The 27,958-nt window shown below is 45.4% G+C and overlaps 1 protein-coding gene across 1 annotated transcript; it reads right to left on the reverse strand.

The window, feature by feature from the left end:
- Window positions 1-173: 173 nt before the first annotated feature.
- Window positions 174-27,712, reverse strand: LOC142576359 (uncharacterized). The gene is made up of 5 exons (XM_075686460.1): window positions 27,547-27,712; window positions 26,160-26,238; window positions 21,489-21,556; window positions 7,964-8,053; window positions 174-361 (listed from the first exon to the last, which is right to left on the reverse strand). The coding sequence occupies exons 2-5, from the start codon at window positions 26,236-26,238 to the stop codon at window positions 287-289; spliced, it is 312 nt and encodes a 103-aa protein (XP_075542575.1). The 5' UTR covers window positions 27,547-27,712; the 3' UTR covers window positions 174-286.
- Window positions 27,713-27,958: the final 246 nt, after the last annotated feature.

Here is a 27,958-nt window from a genome sequence, read left to right on the forward strand (position 1 = left end):
ATGCTTTTGCAGGGCAGATACCGGGCAAATGTAAATTCACTTCTTGGGGGAATATGTATAATGGGGTTGCATTACGAATCGGTAGCTAAACATTCTTCTAGGTAAGAATCAGTGCTTATCAACCCCTCTTTCCACGTGCACTGGTAGGAAACGAGGAAATGAATCACATAAAATACGCTTCTTAACAGTTGGCATGTTTTATTTTATTACAGCAAGATCTTGCTACGTGGGTTAACTTTAAGGACGCTGGAATTGCTGCAGTCCGACTTGGCGCATGGAGAAGAGGTTATATGGTTGAGTTAGCAGGTTTGACGCACTTGCCTTCCTTGCATACACCCGGAGCTCGTTTCTTACCGCGGCGCTGCAAGAAAGCGTAAACGTGTAAGCATACACAATGCCCACCGCGCACAAACACAAACCTATATAAACACACACAAACACACAGGCAAACACAAGCGCATATATATACAAGTTAACCCACATAACTTGAGCCACAGTTTTAAAAATGAAAGGCATTGCGGACGCGAGCTGAACTGAATGCAGAACGTAGGCACTCGCCTAGAGTTACCCAGGCAATTTTTTTATTTTCCCCTTAATTAACGGATTAGTAATGTTTAATTAATAAACTATGGAAGTTTCGGCTGCAGACCCCAAGTGTGTTACGGGAAATTGTAGAACACCTTCAGAAACCTCTCAATAAATTGCTTCCAATACGATATATCTCACGTGGTCCTTTCTCCGCGTTCCAAAGAAAGCTTGCGAAATATGAAAAAATACCACGTGACGGGGCCCTTGCGCACTGTTACTGTGCTGCGTACGATGGATGAACGAGACTGGCCCGCGACAGGGCGTTATGCAGGCGTAGGTAACTGGGCGCTCGACTCTTATCGCATGACGGTGCAGATGCATGCTGCTGGCCGAGCGTTGCCGAAGCGATAAAGCGTCTAAGGCCATTAAAAAGAAAAAGACGAAAATAACATTTTGATTGTGTTGAAAGGAGGAAAGGGCGAAGCGCGTGTGAGCGATGGAGGGCGATGCCGGCTTTCTAAATTTTGCCTTTGTAGACAAATGACCATGTAGTAGTTTTCAAATTGAATCATGATTTGTTTAAACCTTAGGGGTCGAATAACAGCGGATAAATCACACGGGGACTAAACAAACTAATGGTAAAAAATAACGTTGGCTATATTCAAGGAAGATTAGGTCTGTCTTCTTCAGACGATGACACTTTTCGCACTGGCTCCGTCTGCTATCCGTCTCACACTTACGGTCTACCACACGTTCTTTTTGATCTCGCACCTCACACGGGCGCATCGATTCGTAGTCGCAGTATCGGCTGGCCACGTCTGGCTTCACACTTGTGCACCGTGACCGACGCGTCAGTCCCTGAGTGCGCGCGCAGGCTGTTCGAATTTGCCGGATGTAGATCATACCTTATGCACCTCGTTTGAAGCAATCCCAGCGAACTGCAATATATCCAGTGCTCCTCAGGCGCCCGTACGCCTGCGTGTTCTCCACAATAAAGCTATTTCGCTGTTACCATCGTTGAGCCGCAAGTATGGCTTACTCGAATGAGGAAAGAGCGGGTTTGGTTTTGGCTCTAGGTGCGTCAAGTGCACATCCAAGGTACGGAGTTGAGCTATTTCAACGCTGGCATCCAGGTACTGCACGCGTCCCAGCTCAAAGATGATTGTGCGTGCATATAAAACGCTGAGACAGATCTGGGGTGGCTTGCACGAACATTTAATAACGAAAATAATAATGAATTTAACAACGCGTTTTTGTGCGGACTAGGCATTGTCTATGGAACGTTTAAGAACGCGTTCTTAAATTCGTTAGTATTTTCGGTATTAAATGTTCGTGCAAGCCAACCCTGGACGTTTACAAAAAAAACGACAGAAATCTGGATCCTTGAACGTTTTCCTAAGACCCACATGGGAGTGTTCATAGCGTGGAGTGTGAAGTCTTCAGTGTGGAGAGTACTTAAGGAGAGGCGACTTCATCCGTACCACGTGCAGCTGCGCCATATGTTGCAGCCGTGCGATCTACAAAAACGTAAGGACTTTCGAAAGTGGATTATATTCAAGACGGAAGAGGACCCGGGCTTTGTCAACAAAATACTGTGGACCAATGAAGCTATCTTCGTTCGTAATGCCCATGTGAACATCCACAACGCTCACTATTAGAGCAACGAAAACCCTCACTGGGCTTTGAAGACACATCACCAATATCAGTGCTCGGTAAACATCTGGTATGAAATTGTCAATGGCCCCGTGGTTTTTTATAACATGCTTACAATCGAAAGATACGTCAACGACATCCTTGATGGGGCGCTTGAGGACTTTTTGCGAAGTTCCATTGGACAGGATCAAGGATATTTGGTATCAGCATGATGGTGCTCCCGCGCACGGCAGAACCAAAGCTTGCAAACTGCTGCATGAAGTATTCCTGCAGCAGTGTATTGGACGGCATGGGTCCATTGCTTGGCTGACACGGTCACCGGATTTAACTTCCCTGGATTTATTTCTCTGGGGCTACGTCAAGGATCAAGTATACCGGACACCAACCACAGCGTCAGAGAGCCTAAAAGAAAACAATTAGATAAGTCTGCAACTCTATCTCTGATACCATGATCAAGAACGCTTCAGAAAATATGCCTGTGAGAGGCCAAATGTGCATTGCCGCAGATGGTGACCTCTGCGAACATGCATTATAACCAAAGGGTGCTTTTTGAATTGAAGGTCACTGGAAAATCCTTCCGGCCCTAAAGCCGCCTCCGTACCCAACCCCATTAATGCGCGTCGGCAAGCTGCCAGCTTTGCCCATTTCTAGCGTCAAAAAATAAACCTACGTTGTCGTTTTCCTTCGTCTCCTTAGAGGCCTCATCGCTTCAGCACCGCTCGGCCAGCAGCAAGCAGTCGCGCCGTCATGCAATAGAAGCTGCATGCCCAGATACGGATGGATGGATGGATGGTATGACCGTCTCCTTTGGAACGGGGCGGTGTGTTGCCCCATCAAGCTCTTGCTATTATACTGCCTAATGTCCTACCTAGGTTAAACATTAAAAAAAAGAAACACTATGGGCTCCCACAACCGAATTTTCTGATCCCCTATTGCGAAATGTGCTTTTGTACGTCTCCGTTTTTGTCGTTTCTTTACTTTTATAGTACCAATCCTCCAATTGCCTCTTGCTAATCCCTGCTGCGGACATGTTTACTTTTCCACTGCTCTCGCTGAACCCAAGGGCTTCAAGGAGGCCAGTGGTGCCTAAATCGACTGCTGGGTAGACGTCTTTACATTCTAATAAACCATGCTCCATAGTTTCTCTAGCTTTACCGCAGCAAGCACATGCTTCTTCTTCCTTCTTATATCTCGCTTTAAAGGTGCGTATTCTAAGGCATCCAGATCTCGCTTCGAATAGTAATGAGCTTCCCTTTGAGTTATCATAAATTGTTTCTTTCCTGTTTTCGCTTTTCCTTCTTAATTAATTACTCATGGTGGGTTTCTTTTCCATTGCCGCCACCCATGATATTATTTCGGCCACTCTGACTTTCCGCTTGACGTTCTTTGTTGCTCTGTTGCCCACCCTACAAGCCGCATACTTGCTGGTAAGCTTCCAAGTTCTTTTCCTCCACAGGGAATCAATGTTTTTCCTGTACGGATACCTCAACACTCTCCCAACCCATTTACTTTCATCCGTATTCCTCAGTCGTTCTTCAGCCTCAATTTTACTGCGAGATTCCCTCACTTCAAAACTAGTCCAGCCCATATCAACCTGCACAGCTTCCTTTGTAGTCTTCGCGTGAGCGCCCAATGCGAGACGACCCACTGGCCTTTGATTCCCATCGAGTCCTGATTGTACCCCTGATTTAAAGGAAACAACCACATTTCCAAGAGTAAGTCCTGGAACTATTATACTTTTCCCCATACCTCGGAGCCCCTCGTACCTATTATATCCCCAAAGCGCTCTGTGCTTCATTATGGCTGTATTTCTCTTGCCCTTCACTGTTATTGTTTTTTCCTGTGTTTCCATATATCTATTGCCTTCGTTTATCCATTTACCAAGGTATTTATATTCTGTTAGCCGAGGTATTTTCTGGCCCTGTATCGCCACTGGCTGTTCCCTGTTTTCATTGAATACCATAACACCTGATTTTCTAACACTAAATTTCAAACCTAAATGGTTGCCTTCCTGTCCACAGATATCAGCCAGACGTTGCAAATCACCCTGCTTGTTTGCTAGCAGCACAATATCGTCCACATAAAATAAACCTGGAAGCTGCTGCTGTACTACTGTACCCGCATGTTTGTATGAGAGATTAAAACTGATATTACTTCCTTATAGCGCCCTTTCCGTCCTCAGAATGTACATCATAAACAGCAGTGGGGATAAAAGGCACCCCTGCCTCCGTCCCTTGTTGATATCAACTTTCTCCTCGATCCTCATCCCTTCCCATTCAACCTACACCAGCGATCACGCCCTCTCGGGGGCCAGTCTCGCTGCAGCCGACCTTTTTTATCCGCCGTACGCTTGAGGGAAGTGCAATAACAGCGGGCGCTCCCCCCGTCACCTGGTATTTTTTTTTATATTTCCCTGGCTTAATTTGCAACGCGGAAGAAAGGACCACGTGAGATATATCGGGTTGGAAACAATTTTGGGGGGGTCCTAAAGCTGCTCTACAACGTTGCTTGTAACACTTGGGGTCTCCAGCCAATACTCATAAAGTTGATTAATTAAACATAACTAATCACCCGCCGTTGTTGCTCCGTTGCTATGGTGTTGGGCTGCTGAGCACGACGTCGCGGGATCGAATTCCGGCCACGGCGGCCGCATTTCGATGGGGGCGAAATGCGAAAACACCCGTGTACTTAGATTTAGGTGCACGTTAGAAAATTCCAGGTGGTCAAAATTTCCGGAGTCCTCCACTACGGCGTGCCTCATAATCAGAGAGTGGTTGTGGCACGTAAAACCCCATAATTTATTTTCATTTAAAGATAAATAATGCGTTAGTTAAAGGCAAATTAAGATAGCCTGAGTAATTCTATGCCAGTAAAAACTTCATGCATTAGGTTCAACTCGCGTCCGGACTGCCTCCCATTTTTAACGCTATGGCTGAACTGATGTGCGAAAAAAAAAAAAAAAATATATATATATATATATATATATATATATATATATATATATATATTATCAGAGTCAGAGGTTTGCGCAATTCCTCAAATCAACTGCTTAGTCTGTTGACTGTAGCTGGAGACCAACCTTTTACAGCAACGCTGTTAGCCTCTAGATTGTCGATATTTATTGTGTGCGCGTACGCAATGGTCACGCAAAAATGTTGGCCGATGTCAGAGGCAGTGCAAAGAGGCGCGAAGCGCACCGTGTGCTTGCTGCTTCTTCAAGAGACAGCATATGACGCCATCAGGTGACATCACTCGACCAAGATGTCCTCGCGTGGCGTGACATTTCACACGATGGCGTTATCAGATTGCCTCATGAGGCGATATGGTAACGTGGCGATTTACAATCCGAAGCTACCACGTCTGCAGCCTTGTGTAAGTCGTACTTGACAATTTCGCTGACGCAATTCGCTTTGAACAAGTGAATTCACTTCGTCGACTTTGCCACAGTGGAATTTAGGCGGATTTTTTCCGACAACATTTAAGTTATAACCTTGCTGCCACCCACCGGCACGTATATATATATATATATATATATATATATATATATATATATATATATATATATATATATATATATATATATATATATATATATATATATATATATATATATATATATATATATATATATACATATATATATATATGTATATATATATATATATATATATATATAAGACACGCCGCTTGACAACACCTGTCATGTAGGTAGAGAGACAAAAGTCAGTGATACGAGAGGCAGAAGGGTTAGCCTCATGTAGATTCGTCCACCAAGCTACCCTGGGCTACGGGAAGAGAAACAGGAAAATAAAAGAGGGGAGGAATGAGGAATGTTGTGCGGGATGATGACGAAAAAAAAAAGGACGCAAAAGACATTACATGCAATTCCACTCAAAGCCTAGTGTCCGGATTGCGTGTTTTTTAATAAGGTAAGCAATACTTGAATAACCTGATAACTATATATACACACAATATAACGTCCTCTCACAATTGTTCGCTTAGTAGACGTGCAAGATTATCTCTCAGCTTCTGTCGCTCTTCCACGTACTGAGGGCAATCACATAGCACATTTCCTATAGTCTCAGGCACATGACACAACTAAGAGTCTAGAAACTAGGTTCGTCAATTGCACGCAGTCACGCATTAACACCACCCACTGCCTCTGTCGGCGCCGAAAACTGGCATAGATGCACTAAATTTTCGAGGGTAGCTGATATCTTTTGTTATTGTTCAATTTACTGTTTGGAGGCATCTGTGGCGATTTTTCAGTGGAACCCGATGCCTTTCTTAGGATTTTGGTATAAGATATATGAGGCAAACCTGACGACGAAGGCGACCAGGATGGACGGCGATATACCAGCTTCGCGGTGCACGAATGAAACCTTTAGAGAATTAGTCACTAAGGATAGGAAAACAGTGGCGCGTGCTACGATTCACAGCTCTTTACCTTGTGGTGTGGCCGAGTGTTACCTCATAAGCTGAAGGAGAGAGCTGGGGAAGGAACACGGACAAAGCGAGAATAGGAGGAAGAAGGAAAATAAGTATTACGAGGGTAGGAAAGTTCTTCTTCTGTTGCTCACCTGATTGATAAAGGAGCTTACGAAGCTATTTTGTACAATGCTTCAACATGCAATGAGCCACTTTATGCGTATAAAATATATTGAAGCAAGTTGAAAAAATCCTGACAACTGTGCAGTGCGGTTTGTATTTTCCTCCAATAATTTGCACTGGATCATTCAACGAATTTAATGTCTATAATAATAGGAGACTTATAAATTCTAGATTTTTAACACATTCTATTGCGTCCATTTCAGAGTTTGCAACGTGCTATGTCTTTTTGTGTGTGCAGCGCTTTTATTGGATATCGTGCTCAAATCCGACGACTGGGAAAACACAGTCGCATTGTATTTGCCAGAACCTGGCAGGCACAAACAATCTAACAAATGCGTGTAAAACAGCTGTTCAACCAGCCGTGTGACTGGAGGTGGTTCGTTGTAACGCCCAATGTATCATACATGCTACGCTCACGGTGATCCTTCAAAATGCTGACTGAAGCACAGGAAACTCAACACAAAGGCTACACGGGGGTTTTTTACATATGGGAGGAAGTGTCAGCTGTAGATTGTTCAACAAATCGTAAAAATAGCTATTGAGTTCAGTAAATAACTTATGGCTGAAAAAAATTTCTTTGTTCTTTTTCTACCATCGTATCTTCCTTGATAAAAGAGACATCAGCAATTTCTTTCGGCGTTCCTTGATGAGGAACTCTGTTTCCACTTCTAAGGATTTGTAGTTAGCAAACATGGCGTAGGCTGCAACAGGTAGCTGTTATTACAGCTTGCGTACCGAAAACAAAATGAATACTAGTACGCATAATGCGCAGATCGCATCAGCCTGGTGTATTATTGAAGAACAATGCCTTGTCGGGAGGCACGAGTGGAGTCCCGACAAAGTAAGGTGGAACGATGAAAGCATGAGAAGGCTGGTAATGTTTTTACTGGCATTGATGCTACTTTATTGGTAAAAGCTAATTCATTGATCGCCAGAGGCGATCGTTCTTTAGCGCATCAAGAAAAATGTTTATTATTATTCACAAGATACCGATTACAAGACACACCAGGCATATCTATGAAACAAATCAGCTGCAGGTAAATTGAAAAATGAAAGTTTCTTAAATTTGTTTGTGTGCCTATAATAAAAATCCTGTTCAATTATTTGACCGAGGAAAATTGGTCTACTTTCTTTTGTAGAAGTCGCATATACTGTAGAATCTGCCACATACCGTGCAAAACGTTCCTTCCGGTTCATAACCTATCCGCACAGGAGATCCTTTGCAGACAAATGTGCACTTGACTCTCGCCCCCGGCATTCTCTGCAACAAATACAGTATTGGGAAGGTAATCAGTGTACCTCTGATTATTCAGATGAGTGGTTCAAAGGTTTCCGGACAGGGCTTTGGAAGACACGTACGAAAGATGCAGCTCGCGTGTTATCTTTAACCTCAGTGTTTTTCCTGAGATATCAAAAGAAATGTTGCAAAAGTCTTCACTTCTGCTTTGTGCGAAAGGCTTTGCCACATTGCGGTAATCTGCATGAGAAGCGTCATCAGCACGTACATGTTTCAGTTAAGTTTCAGTTTATTCTCTATTCAATAGCAATGAATACGTAACAGATTGTATGCAGACGAGGGTCCCAAGTGAATGGCTGCAATGGGACCCTCGGTTTTAAAAAGGAAGATGAATGTATAGAAAACGTGGGTTAAAGGAGAGAAATTTAAAATGTACAAGGAAAACCAATGAACGTGGGAAATGCAATAGATTGTTACCAGAAAATAATGAAGTACACATATTCAAAAACATAATCATTTGGAACAACATGGTATAGGGCATGAAACTACTTACAAAAGATAAAGCAATAGAACACATATTTGAATACACCCAAACATGACGTTAGTTTAACTGAATGTGGGACGTCATTCTGTTTTCTTAACGCTGAAAACGAGGATGCCACTTTCCGTACTTGGTGTTAACTTTAGACAGTAAAAAAGTAATTATGCGCAAGTCTAGTGTGGTTGGTACAAAAGGAAACTCTAGTCCAGAAATTCGTAATCAAGCTGTGTGTTAATGAAATTAAAATGAAGAGTGATTAAATGATAAACAAACAAGCCAGATACAGGTAGTACAAAGGTAGCCTGCAATATCGGGAAATCATTTGATTAAAACCAGCATTGCAAAGCCTTTCCACGAAAAGCACTAAGTCAAGCAATTACATTTTGCTCCAGAACATAGCATACCAACACCACTTGGCATCTAACACTGGACATGCGATAGCGTTTCAGTGGCTTCCAGGACGTTGCGGTATAATATGTAATGAAACGGCGCATGAGTCAGCCCCCAAACGACATGATGGCATAAAATTTATAGAGCTGTTTTTCACTGAAAATGAAGCTGGATCATTGACGAAGCGATATGTACTCAGTAAACAGCGTAGAAGATGGTCTTACCTTCAGACAATTACATGCTTTTTTCAACATAAGAACTCTAATCACGGCTACGGCATTGTCTACCACGGCATCTGGAGACCATCTATCACCGGCCTAGGCTGAACGTTCCACGCAGGAACAATCTTCGTTTCCACAATCGCCAGGCCACAAGTGCATGTTGTGTCAACTGTGGTGCGGTAGAATCTCTAGAGAATCTCTTGCTCGAGTGCCCCACTTACAGAGAGGAGGGCCATCAATATAATCGCCATCATCATCATCATCCTCAGCCTGGTTAAAGCCACTGCAGGGCAAAGGCCTCTCCCATACTTCTCCAACTACCCCGGTTATGTACTAATTGTGGCCATGTCGTCCCTTCTTAAACTTCTTAATCTCATCCGCCCACCTAACTTTCTGCCGCCCCCTGCTACGCTTCCCTTCTCTTGGAATCCAGTCCGCAACCCTTAATGACCATCGGTTACCTTCCCTCCTCATTACATGTCCTGCCCATGCCCCCCATTTCTTTTTCTTGATTTCAACTAAGATGTCACTAACTCGCGTTTGTTCCCTCACCCAATCTGCTCTTTTCTTATCTCTTAACGTTACACCCATCATTCTTCTTTACATAGCTTGTTGCGTTGTCTTCAATTTAAGTAGAACCCTTTTCGAAAGCCTCCAGGTTTCTGCCCCGTACGTGACTACTGGTAAGACACAGCTGTTATACAGTTTTCTCTTGAGGGATAATGGCAACCTGCTGTTCATGATCTGAGAATGCCTGCCAAACGCACCCTAGCCCATTCTTATTCTTCTGATTATTTCCGTCTCATGATCCGGATCCGCCGTCACTACCTGCCCTAAGTAGATGTATTCCCTTACGACTTCCAGTGCCTCGCGGCCTATTGTAAATTGCTGTTCTCTTCCGAGACTGTTAAGCATTACTTTAGTTTTCTGCAAATTAATTTTCAGACCCACTCTTCTGCTTTGCCTCTCCAGGTCAGTGAGCATGCATTGCAATTGGTCCCCTGAGTCACTATGCAAGGCAATATCATCAGCGAATCGCAAGTTACTAAGGTATTCTCCATTAACCTTTATCCCCAATTCTTCCCAATCCAGGTCTCTGAATACCTCCTGTAAACACGCTGTGAATAGCATTGGAGATATCGTATCTCCCTGCCTGACGCCTTTCTTTATTGGGATTTTGTTGCTTGCTTTATGGAGGACTATGGTGGCTGTGGAGCCGCTATAGATATCTTTCAGTATTTTTACATACGGCTCGTCTACACCCTGATTCCGTAATGCCTCCATGACTGCTGAGGTTTCGGCTGAATCAAACGCTGTTTCGTAATCAATGAAAGCTATATATAAGGGTTGGTTATACTCCGCAGATTTCTCTATCACCTGATTGATAGTGTGAATGTGGTCTATTGTTGAGTAGCCCTTAGGGAATCTGTGTGGTCCTTTGGTTGACAGAAGTCTGACGTGTTCCTGATTCTATTTGCGATTACCTTTGTAAATACTTTGTAGCCAACGGACAGTAAGCTGATCAGTCTAAATTTTTCAAGTCTTTGGCGTCCCCTTTCTTATGGATTAGGATATGGATTAGGATCAATACAATATGAACATAGAAAAGCTCGACCAGCCCCCTTGACATCGACACGGACGCCGGGTCCCCGGTCTTGCCCATCAAAACAGCGCAGAGCCCTGGACTTCTTGTTCTCATAAATAGAGTCAAGCGTTTTACTGTCTAAACTATGACTCACTCACGCCGTCTCATCAATACAGTTATTTTATTTTCATTTGCACTCACCGTCTACATGCGAGGCATCGGGCACTGGCCTTGCTACTGATATCCGCCCACCTCATTTTTTTTTATTTTCATTTGTTTGTTATTTTCATCACCTTTCTTCTAGGACCCTTTCTTTCTTTCGGACCCTTTCGTTTAGGATCCATTCCCTGCTGAGAAGCATGCAGGTGAAAAAACGCAGGCTAAACACTCTGAATTTTCAATACAGAGCTCTCTCTCTCTTTCCCTCGCTAAAGGGAACTGTTGGTGATTATGCGAATAGCCTGGTTCTATATGCTTTGAATGACTAGAGGTGACACTTATATGCCTTCCCTCACGAAGCACTACCGTAGGTGACATGACTATGAATGAACGCTAAGTATAAAGGATATAATGCGTGTTCTGAAAATAAATGCACGTGATTTAATGAGTAAGGTACTCTGAATGTCATCATTTGGTATGATGAAAATTGGTGAAAAGAAGCATGAATCCGTGACCGCAAAAATATATACAGTTGAAAGTCGATTTATCGAAGTGGTGACCGCGCTAAAATTATTTTGTTAAATCGGGAAGTTTTCAAAATCTAGTGAGAGATTTTTCGGTCATTCGAAATCTAAGAGTGTAACGTAGTGACACCCAAAAGGTACCGCTGTATTGTGTTTGCCCTTATCCCACGCCTGCGCGTGTTAAAAGTCTGCGAGGGCGACCCAACTGGCACTGCGCCTAGCACCATCTGATATTTAAGAACGCTAGCGACTACTGCGTCTGTTGTTCCGTGCATGAGCCCGGCGTGCAGCCTCGTGAAAATAAAGCTAGGGCCGTGACTATTGTGCCCGGATGTTTTAACGCGATAGCGTTAGAGAGCACCCTCGAAGAAAAACTCGTCTGCGTCAAAATTAGGAAGGAATCACATCTTTTTTTTACAAATTTATGTCTGGAAAATCTTCGTTAAATGTGGTTTCGTGAGATAGAGTTCCATCTCTCTCTCTCTCTCTCTCTCTCTCTCTCTCTCTATATATATATATATATATATATATATATATATATAGTCTTCGGGTAGTCTTGCGCGTTGCGCAGTTCGCCTAGAAGAATTCGATTTTGTTCTGTCGTACAAGAGCGGTCGACGACACGATGATGTTGATTGCCACTTTCGGATGCCTCTTCCAAGGACTGAATGCGACGCTGACAACTTCGATCAATACATCTCCTTTGTATCTCCGGAATTTCCTGATATGGGTCCCTTCACATCCGAACAGCGGAAGGCCGACAGTTTGCAACTGCTATTCACGACCGCACACGAGCTTTCATGAAATAGCCGCTTTTGCCTACGAGACTGCGTCCTGTATAAGAAGGGCTACGCGAGCATTGGGACGCGCTACCTTTTAGTTGTCCCCAATTACCTCCGTAATCAAGTGCTATGCGCCATGCACGATGATCCAACCTCTTGCCATCTTGGCTCTACCAGAACGCTATACCGTGCTCAAGAATGTTTTTACTGCGCTAAGATGCGTCACGATACCGAGCGGTACGTTGCCAGCTGCACCGAATTCCAGCGTTACAAGCGACCCCGAAACAGACCACATGGTTGACTTTATCCAGTTCCGTCTTCCAGCGCCCATTCCGAACAAGTTCGTATAGATCTCCTGGGCGCCTTCTCGCGATTCTCCAACGGCAATCGTAGGATTAGTTTCCATGTAGACCACCTGACCCGTTATTGTGAGACTGGAGCGCTGCCATCGGCATCAGCAGCAGAAGCCTATCTTTTCCTGTTTTATTCCATCGTTCTCCGACACGGGCCTCCTCGCATTATAGTGAGCGATAGTGGGATACAATTTATCGCAGACGTTGTTGAAGAGACCCTTCGTCTGTGTTCAGCTAGCTTCCGGCAGTCGACACTATACCATTCACAAACTAATGGTCTGGTTGAACGTACAAACATAAAGCTTGCAAATATGCTATCAATGCATGTCGACTCCGCCCATAACAACTCGGACAGTGTGTTGTCACCTATGGATTCAACACCGCAAGACACGAGACCTCTGGTTACTAACCGTTCTTTCGTCTTTATGCTCGTCCGCTTCTCTACACGCCCGACACCATGTTTCCTTACTTCGCTCATGACAATGACTCTATTACCAATATCCTCTGTCGAGCACAAGAAGCGCGATGCCTTTCTCTGCTCACCCTGGTTTCGCCGGACAGATCAAAGATCTGCTGCAACAGCCGTCTCTACATGTATATTACGATCGTGGTGACCTTGTGTGGCTAACTGGACGCCATTACGGAAGCGCGGTTTCTGCCAGAAGTTCTTGGCCCACTACGTTGGACCTTACGTTATACTCGAATGCCTCAGTGAGGTCAAGTATCGCACTACACGCCTCACAAACAGTGGATGACACTCGGCCAAAGCTGAAGTCACGCACGTTGCCTCCGCCTGTAGCCTTACAATCCTCGAGAGACTGACTGACTTGCCTGGCGGGCTTCGTCTGTCAACGGGTAAATGTCAGGAGCTCTCGCAACCACGGGTAGAAGGAGCGGGTATGAGAAAAAGACGGTGGGTGCAGAAAGAGGACGACGACGTTAGGCGGCCTACCTTTTGACCGCTCCCGGAATAAACGCCAACCGTTTCCCTTGATCTACCTTGCATTTTGAAGTAAACGGATCGCGCTTAACATTATATATATATATATATATAGCACTTTGAACAGTAAGCGTTCGCGACTAGAACGTTGGAGCAGCGAGAGGTAGTGTAGCCGACCGAGCACAGAAACAAGGTTGTTCCTTCTCGTCGTCGTTGTCTCTCTCCTAGCCACAGCCCCACTGCTCCCTATTTTACAGTACAGTTATCTCCCCCGCGGAAAAGGAAGCCGTCCCGGTGACCTACGGGTAGGAGAGCACAGGCGGATCATAGTAGGGCTTGAGACGCTGGGCATGCACAATTTCGCGGCCACGACGGCGATGATCCAAAGGTAGCTCGAGGGGTTCCACAATATAGTTGACTGGAGACGTTTGTTTGATCACGCGGTATGGGCCTTGGTACTTCGACGCGAGTTTCGGTGACAGTCCAGTGGGAGAGGCTGGAACCCAAAGCCACACTAGCGAGCCAGGAGCATAGGATACAGGAGCATTGGAACTTTCTCGATGGTGCTTCTGGCGTTGCTGGTCTTCTGACGTAAATATACGGGAAAGCTTGCGACACTCTTCTGCGTGTGCAGCAGCTTCGGATAGGGTAGTTGTTTCCGTGGAGTCAGGGCGGTACGGAAGGATAGTATCCATTGTGGAAAAAGGTTCGCGTCCGTACAGGAGAAAGAAGGGCGAAAATCCCGTGGTAGTCTGCGTGGCGGTGTTGTAAGCGTAGGTCAGAAAAGGTAGAACATGGTCCCATTTGGTTTGGTCGGATGCAACGTACATGGCCAGCATGTCACCAAGAGTGCGATTAAAGCGCTCGGTCATGCCATTAGTCTGCGGATGATACGCACTAGTGGTGCGATGAATGATGCGGCATTCTTTGAGGAGAGCCTCGATGACGTCGGACAGGAAGACGCGGCCTCTGTCACTGAGTAATTCCCTGGGAGCTCCGTGGCGAAGGATGATGTGGCGCAGGAGAAACCAGGCGACGTCACGTGCAGAAGCGCTGGACAAAGGGGAAGTTTCCGCATAGCGCGTAAGATGGTCGATGGCCACGATTACCCAGCGATAGCCATCGGATGTGGTTGGCAGAGGTCCATAAATGTCGATGCCGACTCGATCAAAAGCACGTGCTGGGCAAGGCAAAGGCTGCAATGGGGTGGTTGAACGACGAGGGGGATCTTTACGGCGTTGGCAAACCAAACAGGAGCGGACATAATGATGGATGAATCGATACATCCCCCGCCAGTAGTAACGAAGGCGTAGACGCGCGTATGACCTCAGTACCCCTGCATGCGCGCATTGGGGATCGTCGTGGAACGCTGCGCAAATATCCGAACGCAGGTGTCACGGGATGACAAGCAACCATTTGCGGCCGTCCGGGAGGTAGTTGCGACGGTACAGGAGCCCGTCGCGAATGGAGAAGTGATGCGCTTGGCGAGGTAATGCGCGATTGTTAGTGGGTGTCGATGGGCTGGAGAAAAAACGCAGCATGGACACAATCCATGGGTCTTTCTTCTGCTCCAGAAGAATGTCCGTGGCAGCAAGGGAAGACTCGGACAATGAGGCGTTCGGGAAGCTAGCCTCGTCTGTTAGTGGCGAACGAGACAAGGCATCCGCATCCGAATGTTTTCGGCCAGAACGATACAGTACGCGAATGTCATACTCCTGCAGTCGAAGGGCCCATCGAGCAAGACGACCGGACGGTTCTTTTAAGGATGACAGCCAGCACAGCGAATGGTGATCAGTTATGACATCAAACGGGTGGCCATAAAGATACGGACGGAATTTGGTTATGGCCCAAATTATAGCCAGGCACTCCTTTTCTGTGACAGAATAGTTCAATTCAGGTTTAGTGAGTGCACGACTGGCGAAGGCAACGACGTACTCAGCGAAGCCAGCCTTTCTCTGAGCGAGAACGGCCCCAAGGCCAACGCCACTGGCATCCGTGTGTATTTCAGTTGGAGCACTGGGGTCGAAATGGCGCAGGATTGGTGGTGACGACAAGAGACGACGCAGCTTTGTGAAGGCGGCATCGCAATCCGGTGACCAGGTTGAAAGGTTGTGGCCACCATGAAGAAGCTGCGTTAAAGGTGCTATTATAGTGGCAAAATTGCGGATGAAACGGCGAAAGTATGACGCTAATCCAATGAAGCTGCGCAGTTCTTTCAAAGTCGTTGGTCGGGGAAACTGGGCAACAGCTTGTAGTTTCGCCGGATCAGGAAGTACACCTTCTTTCGACACCACATGGCCGAGGATGACCTGCTGCCGGGCAGCGAAGTGACACTTCTTCAAGTTAAGCTGGAGGCCAGCATCGGCGATGCACTTTAGGACGCGTTCAAGTCGAAGTAAGTGGGAAGGGATGTCCGGTGAAAAGATAACGATGTCGTCCAGATAACACAGGCATATCTGCCATTTGAGGCCGCGCAAGATGTTGTCCATCATTATTTCAAATGTGGCAGGCGCATTACACAGGCCAAATGGCATCACGGTGAATTCGAATAAACCGTCAGGTGTGATGAAGGCCGTTTTCGGATGGTCTGACTCAGCCACTGGCACTTGCCAGTACCCGGATCGTAAGTCTAAGGATGAGTAAAATTCAGCGCCTTGGAGGCAGTCTAGCGCATCGTCAATACGGGGTAGCGGATAAACGTCCTTGCGTGTGATCTTATTAAGTCGCCGGTAGTCCACGCAAAAGCGAATTGTGCCATCTTTCTTTTTAACCAGCACTACAGGAGAAGCCCAGGGACTGTGCGAAGGTTGTATGACACCGCGTTGGAGCATGTCTGCAACTTGCTCAGCGATCACGCTACGCTCCGTGGCGGATACACGATACGGCCTGTGGCGTAAAGGCGCATGGTTGCCGGTGTCGATGTGATGGACAACAGTGGAAGTGCGGCCTAAGCGAGATTGTTGTAGGTCGAATGACGTGCGAAAGCGGTCTAGAAGATGGACGATCTGGGCGTGCTGCGCTGGAGTGAGGTTGGGATCAATACTCTGGTAAAATGTTGTGTCACATGGCGGCGTGGGAGGAGAAGCTTGAAGGGCCAGAGCGTCAACCGGAGGAGAAGCCGGGTCGTCAGGCACATCGTAAAGGAAGCTTGGTTCGATTTCGTCGGCATAACCAAGACACTCATTGTGGAGCAGCCTAGCAGGGCAAGGAAACAGGTTGGATACATAAAGTGCGCTCGAACCTTGTCGAATGGCAAGAAGGGCAAAAGGAAGCAAGAAAGGATGGCGGCGAGCAACAAGCTTAGACGGCGTGAAAAGAACTGTGGAGTCGGAAAGCCCAACGCAGGAAACGGGTACAAGTGCGGCAGAGTATGGAGGAATCTCGGTGTCGGCGGTGACGAACACACGACTGGAAGTGTCATCAGTATCTTCAAAAACGTTGGTGCCGAATGGCGACAGCGCGAGTTCAGCACGGCCACAATCGATAACGGCATGATGAGAGGACAGAAAGTCCCAGCCTAAAATCATGGCATGGGAGCAGCGAGGCAGAACAACGAACTCAATATGGTATAAAGCGCCGCTTATAACAACACGCACTGTACACTTTCCTAAGGGTTCAATCGGCGCAGTGCTTGCTGTACGTAATGAAATGGCTGAATAAGGCGTCGCGACTTTGCTAAGGGTAAGACGAAGCTGGTCCGAAATCACTGATATTGCTGCTCCCGTGTCTACAAGCGCATGAACGGCAATGTCTTCGGCATAAACTTCAAGGACGTTCGCAGGAAATAAATGAGGTCTTGAGGAGTTCGCTGAGATCGCAGTTCGTGCCTCCGGAACTGCGGTCCTTAGTTTTCCTCTCGGATAGCTTCAGGACGACGGATAAGCGGCGACAGAGAACGCCGACGGGGAGACGGAGACCGACGGGTATTGAAGGGTCGGGAAAGAGGAGACGAGACTTCGAAGGGCTGAGCGGCAGGAGCAGAACGGGACGGAGAGTCGAAACCGTTACTTTGTGCTCTCGGAGAATCCGAAGGATACCATCCACGCCGGCGGCAAAGCCGTGCTACATGCCCAGGTAGGCCACACGAATAACAGATAGGCCGATTGTCATGGGTGCGCCATGGATTGAGAACAGCGGGCGTAGACTGTTGGAAATATTGGCGAGGTGGGCGCACGGGCTGCTGTGGCGGCCAGTAGCTGCTTGGGGGGGCAGGAGAATATGTTGCAGCTGCTTGCGGAGGTGAGGGAAAGGCGCTGGTAAGTCTGGACTGATTACCTGCAGAAGGAGGCCTTGGATTAGCGACAACGGCAGCGTACGCAAGTGGCACAGGCGTAGGAGGCGGTGGATGAGCAAGTGGTACTGCGTTAGCGACTTGTTCTTGTATCAGGTGACGGAGATCTGGAGACAAGCGCGGCTCTGAGGCTGGAGTGACTGGCAGAAGAGAGAGTTGGCGCGCCACTTCTTCTCGTACAAATTGCTTGATTCTGTCGAAAATTTCGGAACTGCAAGGAGTAGAAGTGACACCATCACTCAGAGCTGAAAGCGCGACGTCCGGAGCGAGAGCTCGGCGCGTAGAAAGCCGCTGTTTGCGCAGCTCCTCATAGCTCTGGCAAAGCGTTATGATGTCGTTGACCGTCTGAGGATTCCTTGCCAAGAGCATCTGGAAGGCGTCGTCTTCTATGCTTTCAAGATGTTCTTGACCTTGTTATCTTCGGTCATATCTGGGTCTATACGCCGGCAGATGTCAACTACATCTTCAATGTAGCTCGTAAACGTTTCGCCCTTTTGTTGGGCACGACAGCGAAGCTGTTGCTCAGCCCGAAGTTTGCGCACAGCAGGGCAACCGAATACTTCTTGAAGTGCCGTTCGGAATGCTGACCAGGTGGAAAAGTCAGCCTCATGGTTGCGGAACCAAAGATGGGCGACCCCGGAAAGGTAGAAAGGGACGTAGCCAAGCTTGTCAGCTTCAGAGCATTTGTTGTGGGCACTCACTCGGTTGTATGACGACAGCCAGTCCTCTACGTCATGATCGTCAGTTCCATTGAAGATGGGAGGATCCCGTTGGCGTGGCGCACCAGGACAGACGACTGGAGGCGGTGCCATGGGTGGCGCGGTAGGGCTAGTCTCCTCAGGCATGGGAGATGTGACAGGGATCGTGCGGCTTCGGAGTTCCAGGATGGCAATAAGTCCAGCACCTTCCACCAAATGTCGCGAAGCACTTTGAACAGTAAGCGTTCGCGACTAGAACGTTGGAGCAGCGAGAGGTAGTGTAGCCGACCGAGCACCGAAACAAGGTTGTTCCTTCTCGTCGTCGTTGTCTCTCTCCTAGCCACAGCCCCACTGCTCCCTATTTTACAGTACAATATATATATATATATATATATATATATATATATATATATATATATATATATATATATATATATATATATATATATATATATATATATATTCTAGTATGCATGCAATAAATAACAAAATAATTGACAGAATTCTCCTCGGAGGGAGCTACTTATCGCAGTTTGCAGCTTTCACCAAGTTTTACTTTGGTAAAGGCTATTAGACTCAGCGCTCCTGCATAAAGGAAGGTAAAATGTTCCTAAGGATTTACAACGACAGATCTTGCTCCTAATACTAGCTGTGTAAAGACTTTATGAATATGAGTGAAGATTACGCGTCCTTAAAGGTTTTTAGTGGAGAGCTTGTATTCACTGAAATGAAAACACTGGTCAGCTACGTAGCCCCGAAAAAAGTATTCCATCCAAAAAATAGCAGGAAATTACTAAGAAAATTTCTGTAGGTTCAGGAGGCGAATGGCTTCGAAATTCAATGGAAATTTGTCCTTGTGTTGGGATCAAACCAGGCATTACCAGCTTTGCTCGGAAGTGATTATTTTCACATAGCTGACCAGCTAGGCACCAGTAGACAACAGGTGGAAGAAAAATGATCGACAACCCTAAGCGTAGCATTATTGAGTAAGCAAAAATATTTAACGCACTTGAGAAATATTTTGCGGTTAATTTTCGAATTCAATTTGCGTGCTTTCATACAGTATCTGCAGGCTCGCCATAATAAATATGTCACTATAGCATTGCTGTATGGTTTTGTATATCCTTAGTTTTGTTTTATTGCTTATTAATGTATATGTGAGCTTACGCTCGCCTTTCCAGTTTTATGTAAGAAATGGTGCTTTACTGCAATGAATTATTTTCTGTTTGTCGAGACTAACGGAATGTTCTGAGATCACAACACTTCACTTTCAAACGTGTATATCCGTAAGTAATGTAATTAAATCGTATATGAGATAGAACAATGTCATTGATGTTTAGGTTTGCAGAAATCTCCAATTCCGGAAAGGCTTCATGAAAGGAAAATATTTATACAAATAGAATCGAGCCTTAAATGGAGCGCATAAGAATTTCTAAAACAATTTCATTAAGAATAATTACTCCTCAGCAGCGCCAGACACCATCCCAACTGGGTCGAATCTGGCACGGCCGCACTTTGAGGCCCCGTCTAAGCTTACGCGGATGGCCATATTCTTCCTTCACGTAATACTTCCGCCACCTTGTGTGTTTCTGAAGAGCTTAATTATTTCCACAGCAACCAATATTTTTGAGACATTGCGCTAAGAATTTTTCAAAACACTCGATTCCATCAAGTTTACGAATGCGTCGAATGAAGTATTCTTTTATAGTTTGCAGAAACAGTGATATCGTTCGTTGATCGACCGCTTGATTTCTTGCTTGCTTGCTTGATTTATTCAGTGAGTGAGTGAGTGAGTGAGTGAGTGAGTGAGTGAGTGAGTGAGTGAGTGAGTGAGTGAGTGAGTGAGTGAGTGGATTTGAGGTCCTAAGGTCCTAAACGCTATCCAGTGGTTGAAATTACCACCTCACTGCAATAATCGAGGGGCAGAAATATTTTATGGCGGAATAGCATTTGTTCAGGCATATTGGTAATACACAACCCTCAGAAGCTTAATGCGCACACGAATTCCCAAAGGAGCATAACAGAAACGTGAATAGATAAAGAGAAGGTAATTTTACATCTCACTGCTGCGATTGTGGGTGTGCCCCATATTTTGACAATGATGTCGTTTTAGTCAAGGAACGAGATCGCTGCGCGCGCGTGATTGTCGAGGCAGCAGCAATGACGACTGAAGATTAGGAGCGGGTTAGTTCGTCACGTGTTTCTTTATCTAAAAAGAAAGTTGTTTTTTCATGGCAGCTAGTGACAGCTCAATAGTTGTCGACAATTCACACGTTCTAGTTCTATCACGTGATAAGCTGGTCTGTTTCCTTTTTCTTCCTGACTTGTATTACTCTGTAGATTTACTCAAACTACCTTGCAAAAATCTTTATTTTTTATTTTTTTTATTATGCGTTTGTTCATTCAGTTACTTCAATGGCTCCCGAGAAGTACTGCGTGAGGGGAGGATACAAGGGGCGTAGGAAACACATGGGGTACAAGGAATTTATACATTGTTAGCGCGTAAAGAGAGAAGAACAAGTCTAACAAATTCGAATAACGCCATAAATGAAGCAAGAAAGACTGTACACAACTTCGCGACAAGCGACTTAGGCGCGCAGTAGGGCTAATTGTGATCTATTATGGAAACTATATGTTTATATAATCTCTGAAGCATAAAGGTTCAAGAATTTCTACTATATCGTTTAGTAGCCCATTTTATAGCTGAATGACACACGGCAGGACGGAATTGAAAGCACCGGGGCGGACAAACGTACGCTTAAAGCTGAGATGTTGAGGCAGACGTCGACATGCACGAGATCAAGAGGGTGGATGGGCGCGTGCTAGGAATTATTTTGTGAAACAGACAAAGAAATGCTATGGTTCCTCGTGATTCAAAAGATGACAGCGATAAAGATGACTGAGTTGATAACGTCGTCACACTTTTTTAGCATCACATTCCGGAAAACAAACAGAATATCCATAATCTTATTTACCGACTCCAATGGGCGGCTTCTTTCACAGTTGGGGTCCCGGGGTCTTCTTGTACGTGGTGCTTTGGAGGCTGCAGACGGGGTAAAAATAGCAGATGTAATTCTGGAGCCCCGTTTCATAGACGATATACGAAAATTAACTTTATTGTTGAGTAAAAATTCTAGCTTTTCTGTGCACTTTTTCGGATCCTATTGAGCCACACGGTCAGAAACACAACTCTTGCTCCAGGTTCTGCGAAGCTGGGATCATGTGTGGGGGCGTTTCCCTTCCATTTCTTTTAATTTATGTGGGGGACAGGGCTTCGCAACTGGGCGTAAAAATTTTGTTCCAGATGTGCGAAACTGACGATGAAATCATTTTATGGCTATTTGATTTCAAGCCAAACTAGCTAGGTTACCGTAGAAATGGCAGGTGCTGGGTGCCCTAGAAACATGTTTCTAGCGCACCCAGCAGCTGCCACTTCAGTAACTACCGTAGAAGTTTCTAAACGTCTACACAATAAACGGGCAGTGAACTGCAGCGACAAACGCGCCATGGAATCCCAACATTCAGAACAAGCAGCATAGACAGCAGGACCACGGGAGGAGGACCCCCGGCAAAACGGGCGACTCCGATAGCCCGCAGTCGATAGCCAGCGCATGTGTTGTCGTCGAACTAGCACTCTCGGAGGCCTCGCACAAGTAGCCTAGGCGGCGGAGAAAGGCCACACACCCTGAGCAACGACCACAGCATATTGCAGTTCAAAACACTTATATTCTCTTGCGAGACACCTTTGTCCTAAGCAGCCACTTAGTTTTCGGTGACACAACCTCCCCGCAACTCGGTTACGTGAGAGCAGGTTCCTTTAGAGCAAGTAGCTGCATTCTGGGGAAACGAACGAAAGAAAAGTGCTTGTTGTATAGCGAGAGGAAGAGTTAAGTAAATGAAGTCGGTTCGTTGCAGAAATGATGAGCCTGGCGGCGCAAAGTGTGTTGTGGTGAGGGTATTTACGTATCGTTTCTTGTTTCAGTTGAGCATTCCGGCAGAGAAGAAAACCAGTGACCGGCGCGTCTATAGGGTTAGCAAATATGGCTAAAATAAAATGAAATGATATTCTGTCCTTTTAAGTGCCAACACCACGACATGATTACGAGGCACACCGAAGTCTGGTACTCCTGATCAATTTTAACTATCTGGGGTTTCTGATTACCAGCCGGTGCACTGTACGGGAGAGTTTTCGCATTTCATCTATATCGCAATGCGGTTGCCGAGGCCAGAATTTCATCTAAACTGTCGGGCTTAGTAAGACAACGCCAAAATGAATACGCAAGCATGGCAGGACAATATGGCTATGCGCCGACTCAATCTATGTGTCTGAATGTGTTGAGCCATTCAGCGGGATTTGGGTTCGGGTCGGGCCCGGATTAGGCCCCGACATGCTATTTGTGGCTCCACAAAAGTGATGGCTGTAAAAACAGCACCAATGTGCAAACTATAGGTAAGTGGTGTCTGTCGCTTGATGGGAAAATTGAGGCAGGTAGACCAGAACACAGCAGCTGTATGCTGCACAGATTAGTTACATTAGCGGCGCTCTACTGCCACGGAGAAAACAGTACCAGTGATGAGCCGCGCCAATTGCAGCCCCCGTTTTTTTTTATTGCGATGGGCATTTTCGCCGTCGTCGTCATATCAACTTCGTCGATGCGTCAACATAATTTCTCCTTCATTCCGTTATGATCGTGCTATCGTCAATCAATCGTGATTATACCACCGTCGTCATGGCATTGCAAGTGGGTTGTGGGTATTTATCGTCATCACTTCAGAATCATCACATTGTCGGCAAGCCATCGTCCTCATGAAGCCTTCGTCGTTCTATCGACGTCATTCCATCTTCGTAATTCCATCGCCGTCACTCGGCGTCCATTGGTATATAACCTTGGCGAGCCATGGCCATAACAATGTGGGTCAACCATGGAGATAGTCGCATATAGCCGAATCACTTGAAATCTCAGAAGGGCCTCTAGATTCTAAGTTAAGTTGTGTTAGTATGGCGTGTCATTGCGTGGTCGCTACATTGCATGAATACTGATCGCATAAACTTCCATAGTTATATTAATATGGGTTCTGCCGCAATCCTTACGTCTTCGCGACACATCAAACTTTGGTCAACATTATTCCCCGGTTATTAGGACCTCGAGTTCCAAGAGGTGATCATGGTCATTCGTAAGACGGACGACATGACGTTTGATGGATGAAGTGCTGCGAGTTTGATAGCGGCACCGCCTATCGACAAGGGCAAGCGCAATTGGCTGATTGCGAGTGGCGGAGAAATGCAAGCTTCAAGGGATCCTCTTGAATCAGAGTCGAATGTTTATGACGAAGAGTAAGGAAGATATTTGCATTGCAATGGTGCTAAATAAGATAAAAACTATGTGCCTGGTGCGACACCTATTGGAAAAAAAATCCCTAGACTGTCTCCAAGTATCCAAGCTATTCTGCAAATATCGACCGCAAGAGAAATCAATAACAGGAATTTCGGTATAGCTGGCTAGATATTTTAAGAGCAGAAGACGTGCCCAGAAGAGTCGTCTGCAACATTTTGTTGCCCGACAAGAATATGTAGATTTTTGACAGAGGACAGAGGTGAACATTAACTGGAAAACAAAAATGAAATACATTTTAACAACTTTGTAGAGTACCTAAATAAAGTGTTGGCACATAAACTCCGGAAAGCTCATTCCCCATTTTTGTTTCTGTTAAGGCACAGTGCCACTCGCTACTGGGTCTCATTATTTTTCTACATAATTTATTAAGGTAAGTTGAATATTTCACCGTAGTTTAATGCAGAATTACATCAACTAATTAAATTAGGCTTTGAAGCGTCTAGTGTGCTTAGATAAATACTTTTAGCCTACTGGGAGGCTGGGAAATTTCTCGAAATTGGTCATAAGGATGTGAAAAAATATATATAACGCAGAAAATTCTATTCTTTGAGTGCTAGGTTCACATTTTGTGTGGCTGAACACTTGCGCTCGCCGCCTTGCAGATGTTTTTTTCTAACACTACTTGGATTTTCTGCTATTTTTACGTGAACAAGCAAGCAGATCATATTCCGATCTGACCGGAGGAAAACTATGTTACCTACGTTATGCATGCACTGTACTGAATCAAAAGGCGACAGAGGCGAACCCGCATACATTGCCAGACAAAGATGTCTAAATTGTCGACTGAAACAGTGAGACCATTAAAATGATGCCGAATAAAATGATAAATATTACATGTTCCATGTGAAAATACGATTAAACATGGGAGTTTTCCTTGAGCATCACCAATTTATATTTAATACAAGAATTTCTAGTGGCCGTGTGTTTTGTTATTCCTGAAAGGCAATAGACCAGTGCATCTAAATTTGCATTCGCGCCAGTTTCATTGGCTCCAGTTCCATCACTGTACATTCCATTGTTCATATGAGATTCAAAAATGAGATAAAATGGCAGGTGGTGTGCAGGAAGTGTTCAGCTATGCCTTCGCTATAATACATGGCCGCAAAGCTATTAAAAATTATAGTACGACAGTTCTTATCACAACTTAAAGCACGAGCATGGCGATCAACGGATGTACTTTTCTATATCATCCTCCCTGATTGTAAGCAGGTGTTCTGACACTCCCGGTGGCTGTTGCCAGCCTCGTCCCTCCCTATTTGCCTAACTCTCCGTTATATATGTGTGTTTTCATACCAAATGTTCGAATAATAATCCGTGCATGTTCGGCTGGCGATGAAATGAACTAAAATGTTTTCTTTCTCTTACGTTAGAGTAGCCAGCAAGACGAGATGCAAGGCAAAAGGACTGCTTTGATGCAGGTTGAAGATCCCCCGACGCCTTTTGGTCACATGACCGCATCTTCACAGTGATCGAGAGCTCCACCTAGCTTCGTATAAGCTCAATGGTCGGACAGAACCGAGCCGGGCTGCGTCAAGTTGGGTACGGACCAGGTTTAATGTCATCGGGCCGGGCCCTGAAAAACCGTCGCGTGCAGGGCTCTAGTGTCAGTAAAACGAAAGTCTGCGGGAGAGCTAGAGCAAAATCCCTTCTGCAATGGAAACTTTAACAAGGCTCAAGTTTTCCAAGGACAATGTAACAGGCGGTGGTGCAAGTGGTAGTGACTGTTCATACAGAATCTAAATTCAATGAACGTGCACCATGCTGGCAGCTCGTGTTCGGACCCCGATCGCTTTGTTTGGATATGGATGCCGGATAATCGCGCGTGGGGTGGGGGGGTGAGTAGGTACAAGGCAATATTGTGTCTCATCAATATATTTAAAACATTTATTCGCGTAATATTGCTGTTGAGTTCGATAGTATTCATGCTTGGTTGCTCAAAATCTAGGCCGTTTAACTTTACCAAGAAAGGCTATCGCAATCTTTTTTCGCCGTCACCATGAACTGCAAATGTATTTCTTGTTCAAAGAGATCACAATGGCCTTGCATTGCCGTGATAATGTATGGTAGATGGAGGTTCCACATTCACATGATATTTATCAGGCCATAATATTTCCAATGATGCAAAACAACACTCAAGCTAGCTGGCCGAACGCGATTGGTATTAGGAATTTACGTCTCAGCGTACCTATGCTCTCTTCATATGCAAATATGCGCTGTTTACTCAAGCACTTTAAAAGCACATCTACTCACTTGTATCGGAACCGGCCAAAACAACGCAGAGTCCAAACAAAAACAGGAAGGTCAGCCACTTGTTCATGATTCTGGGCATCTGAGCAAGAAGCAAGTCGGTCAATGAGGACTCCGACCACCGTGTCAACAAGCTGTTCCGCATCTGTCTGCACGTGCGCATTTGAGTGTTTCATGTCACATGCTAGGATGTGAAACCAAGATACATCGTCAGCCTGTTGCCCCGCGGATAAATAGCGAGGCACTGGTGTGACGGAAGAGGGCTGTGATAAAGAACACGACTTCCTGGGCCTCCCAGCGCTTCCCGGGCTCCACGTATTATTCACCTTCTTGATCCCTTGCTCATTGTGTAGCAATTGTTGCGGCGGAGTGCATGACATATAATATTTTAGGCACAAATTTAAAGTAACAAACTCATTACAACAATATATAGCAGAAACAATGAATCCACGCTTACAGATGCGAACTCTAATCAAACAAAAATTCTTCACACATCTGAGGGCCCTCCTCTTAGCGCGGCGCCAGACGAGTTGCCGTCAGTTTTGTGCGTGGCATTGACGCTCGAGTTGTCGACATGACCTCTTTTGCGGCATCAATGGAATGCAATTAAACACTCACATGTAAACAGAGACACGACAATTAGCGCGAGAGAACCCATAGAGCGACACTGGAAAGCCATAAGATTGGCTTAAAAGATGCATTTTATTTAGTCGCCACACAAGCGAATATAGGCGCATCATTATTGCTCGATTCATAGCCAAAACAGACTATAATTTTAAACATATATTTTGTGCGTCACATTGTCCGCATAGTTGCTTTGTCCTGAGGATCGTCGTGGCAAGGTCACTTGCACGAACTCTTCAAGCACAGGATGCGGAAAACATGGAAAAACCAGACTGTTGGTAATATCCTACGCTCTAGTTTGAGAACTTCACCGCGTATTTAAGGCAAATTATGCACCTCTATGTGCACCAGCCATAGGTACTTGGCTGTACATGAGATTGAAGCTTGCAGCACCCTGTTGGTTGCAGAGATACTAAATCTATTGTCTTGATTTTTAAGAATGGTCATGGAATGCGCACAGCCAAATGTTCTAATTCACAGGCGAAGTTATTTTGCCACATTTCGATACTAGTTGCGTCGATCCTAATAAAGCAGGAGCTGTGTAATAAGTAGGCTCTATGTAACTATAAGGAATATACAAAAATTCTATTATATTTACCTTAAGAAAAAATAGGAAAATTAAAAACAAAGCAAGAATAAGGAAAGCTACATATGGGGAAGATCTACGCAGAACACCATGGCGAGATAAAAATAAACCATCTATCTTTCACCAACATTTTCGTGTGCTGATCAGGATTAACGAAATAAAAGGCGGTGCCATACTTACCAAAATAACAATTTTCGCTTACGAATTCACTTAGTGAGCTTCGTGATCCAAAATTAGATGTCGTAGTTCAGTTTCAGCGCCGAACGCTATATATCTTACTAAACAAATTTGGCACTGAGCTCCTTCTTGAATAGGAATCTCCCTCAAATATCGGTACTGCACAGGAGTGATTACCTTTTATATTCATTTTCAGGACAAGGACCGCCGTTTTGCTCATTTCTTTATTCATGTTCCTTATCTGTGGGAAATACAATTGCAAGAGAGGCCATCACGAGACAGCGTTATCTTCTACCGATAAAAGCGCTGTCGTCTGTACCGAGCAACATGCTACGCATACCAATTCTGTCTCGATAGCGCTTGCGGTTCCGTGTGCGCTTGTTCAGCATGTTTCTACAGAATTATTGTTTATTAT

Source organism: Dermacentor variabilis, chromosome 3, assembly GCF_050947875.1.
Source record: "Dermacentor variabilis isolate Ectoservices chromosome 3, ASM5094787v1, whole genome shotgun sequence".
Lineage (NCBI taxonomy): Eukaryota > Metazoa > Arthropoda > Arachnida > Ixodida > Ixodidae > Dermacentor > Dermacentor variabilis.

Coding starts and splice junctions, on each gene's coding strand:
- LOC142576359 (XM_075686460.1), bottom strand. CDS start 26,238: ATGCCCAGAATCATGAACAAGTGGCTGACCTTCCTGTTTTTGTTTGGA. Junction 8,054..21,488: donor GAAGCCGCCCATTGGAGTCG/GTAAATAAGATT, acceptor TATTTGTTGCAG/AGAATGCCGGGGGCGAGAGT. Junction 362..7,963: donor CGGAAGGAACGTTTTGCACG/GTATGTGGCAGA, acceptor GCTTTCTTGCAG/CGCCGCGGTAAGAAACGAGC.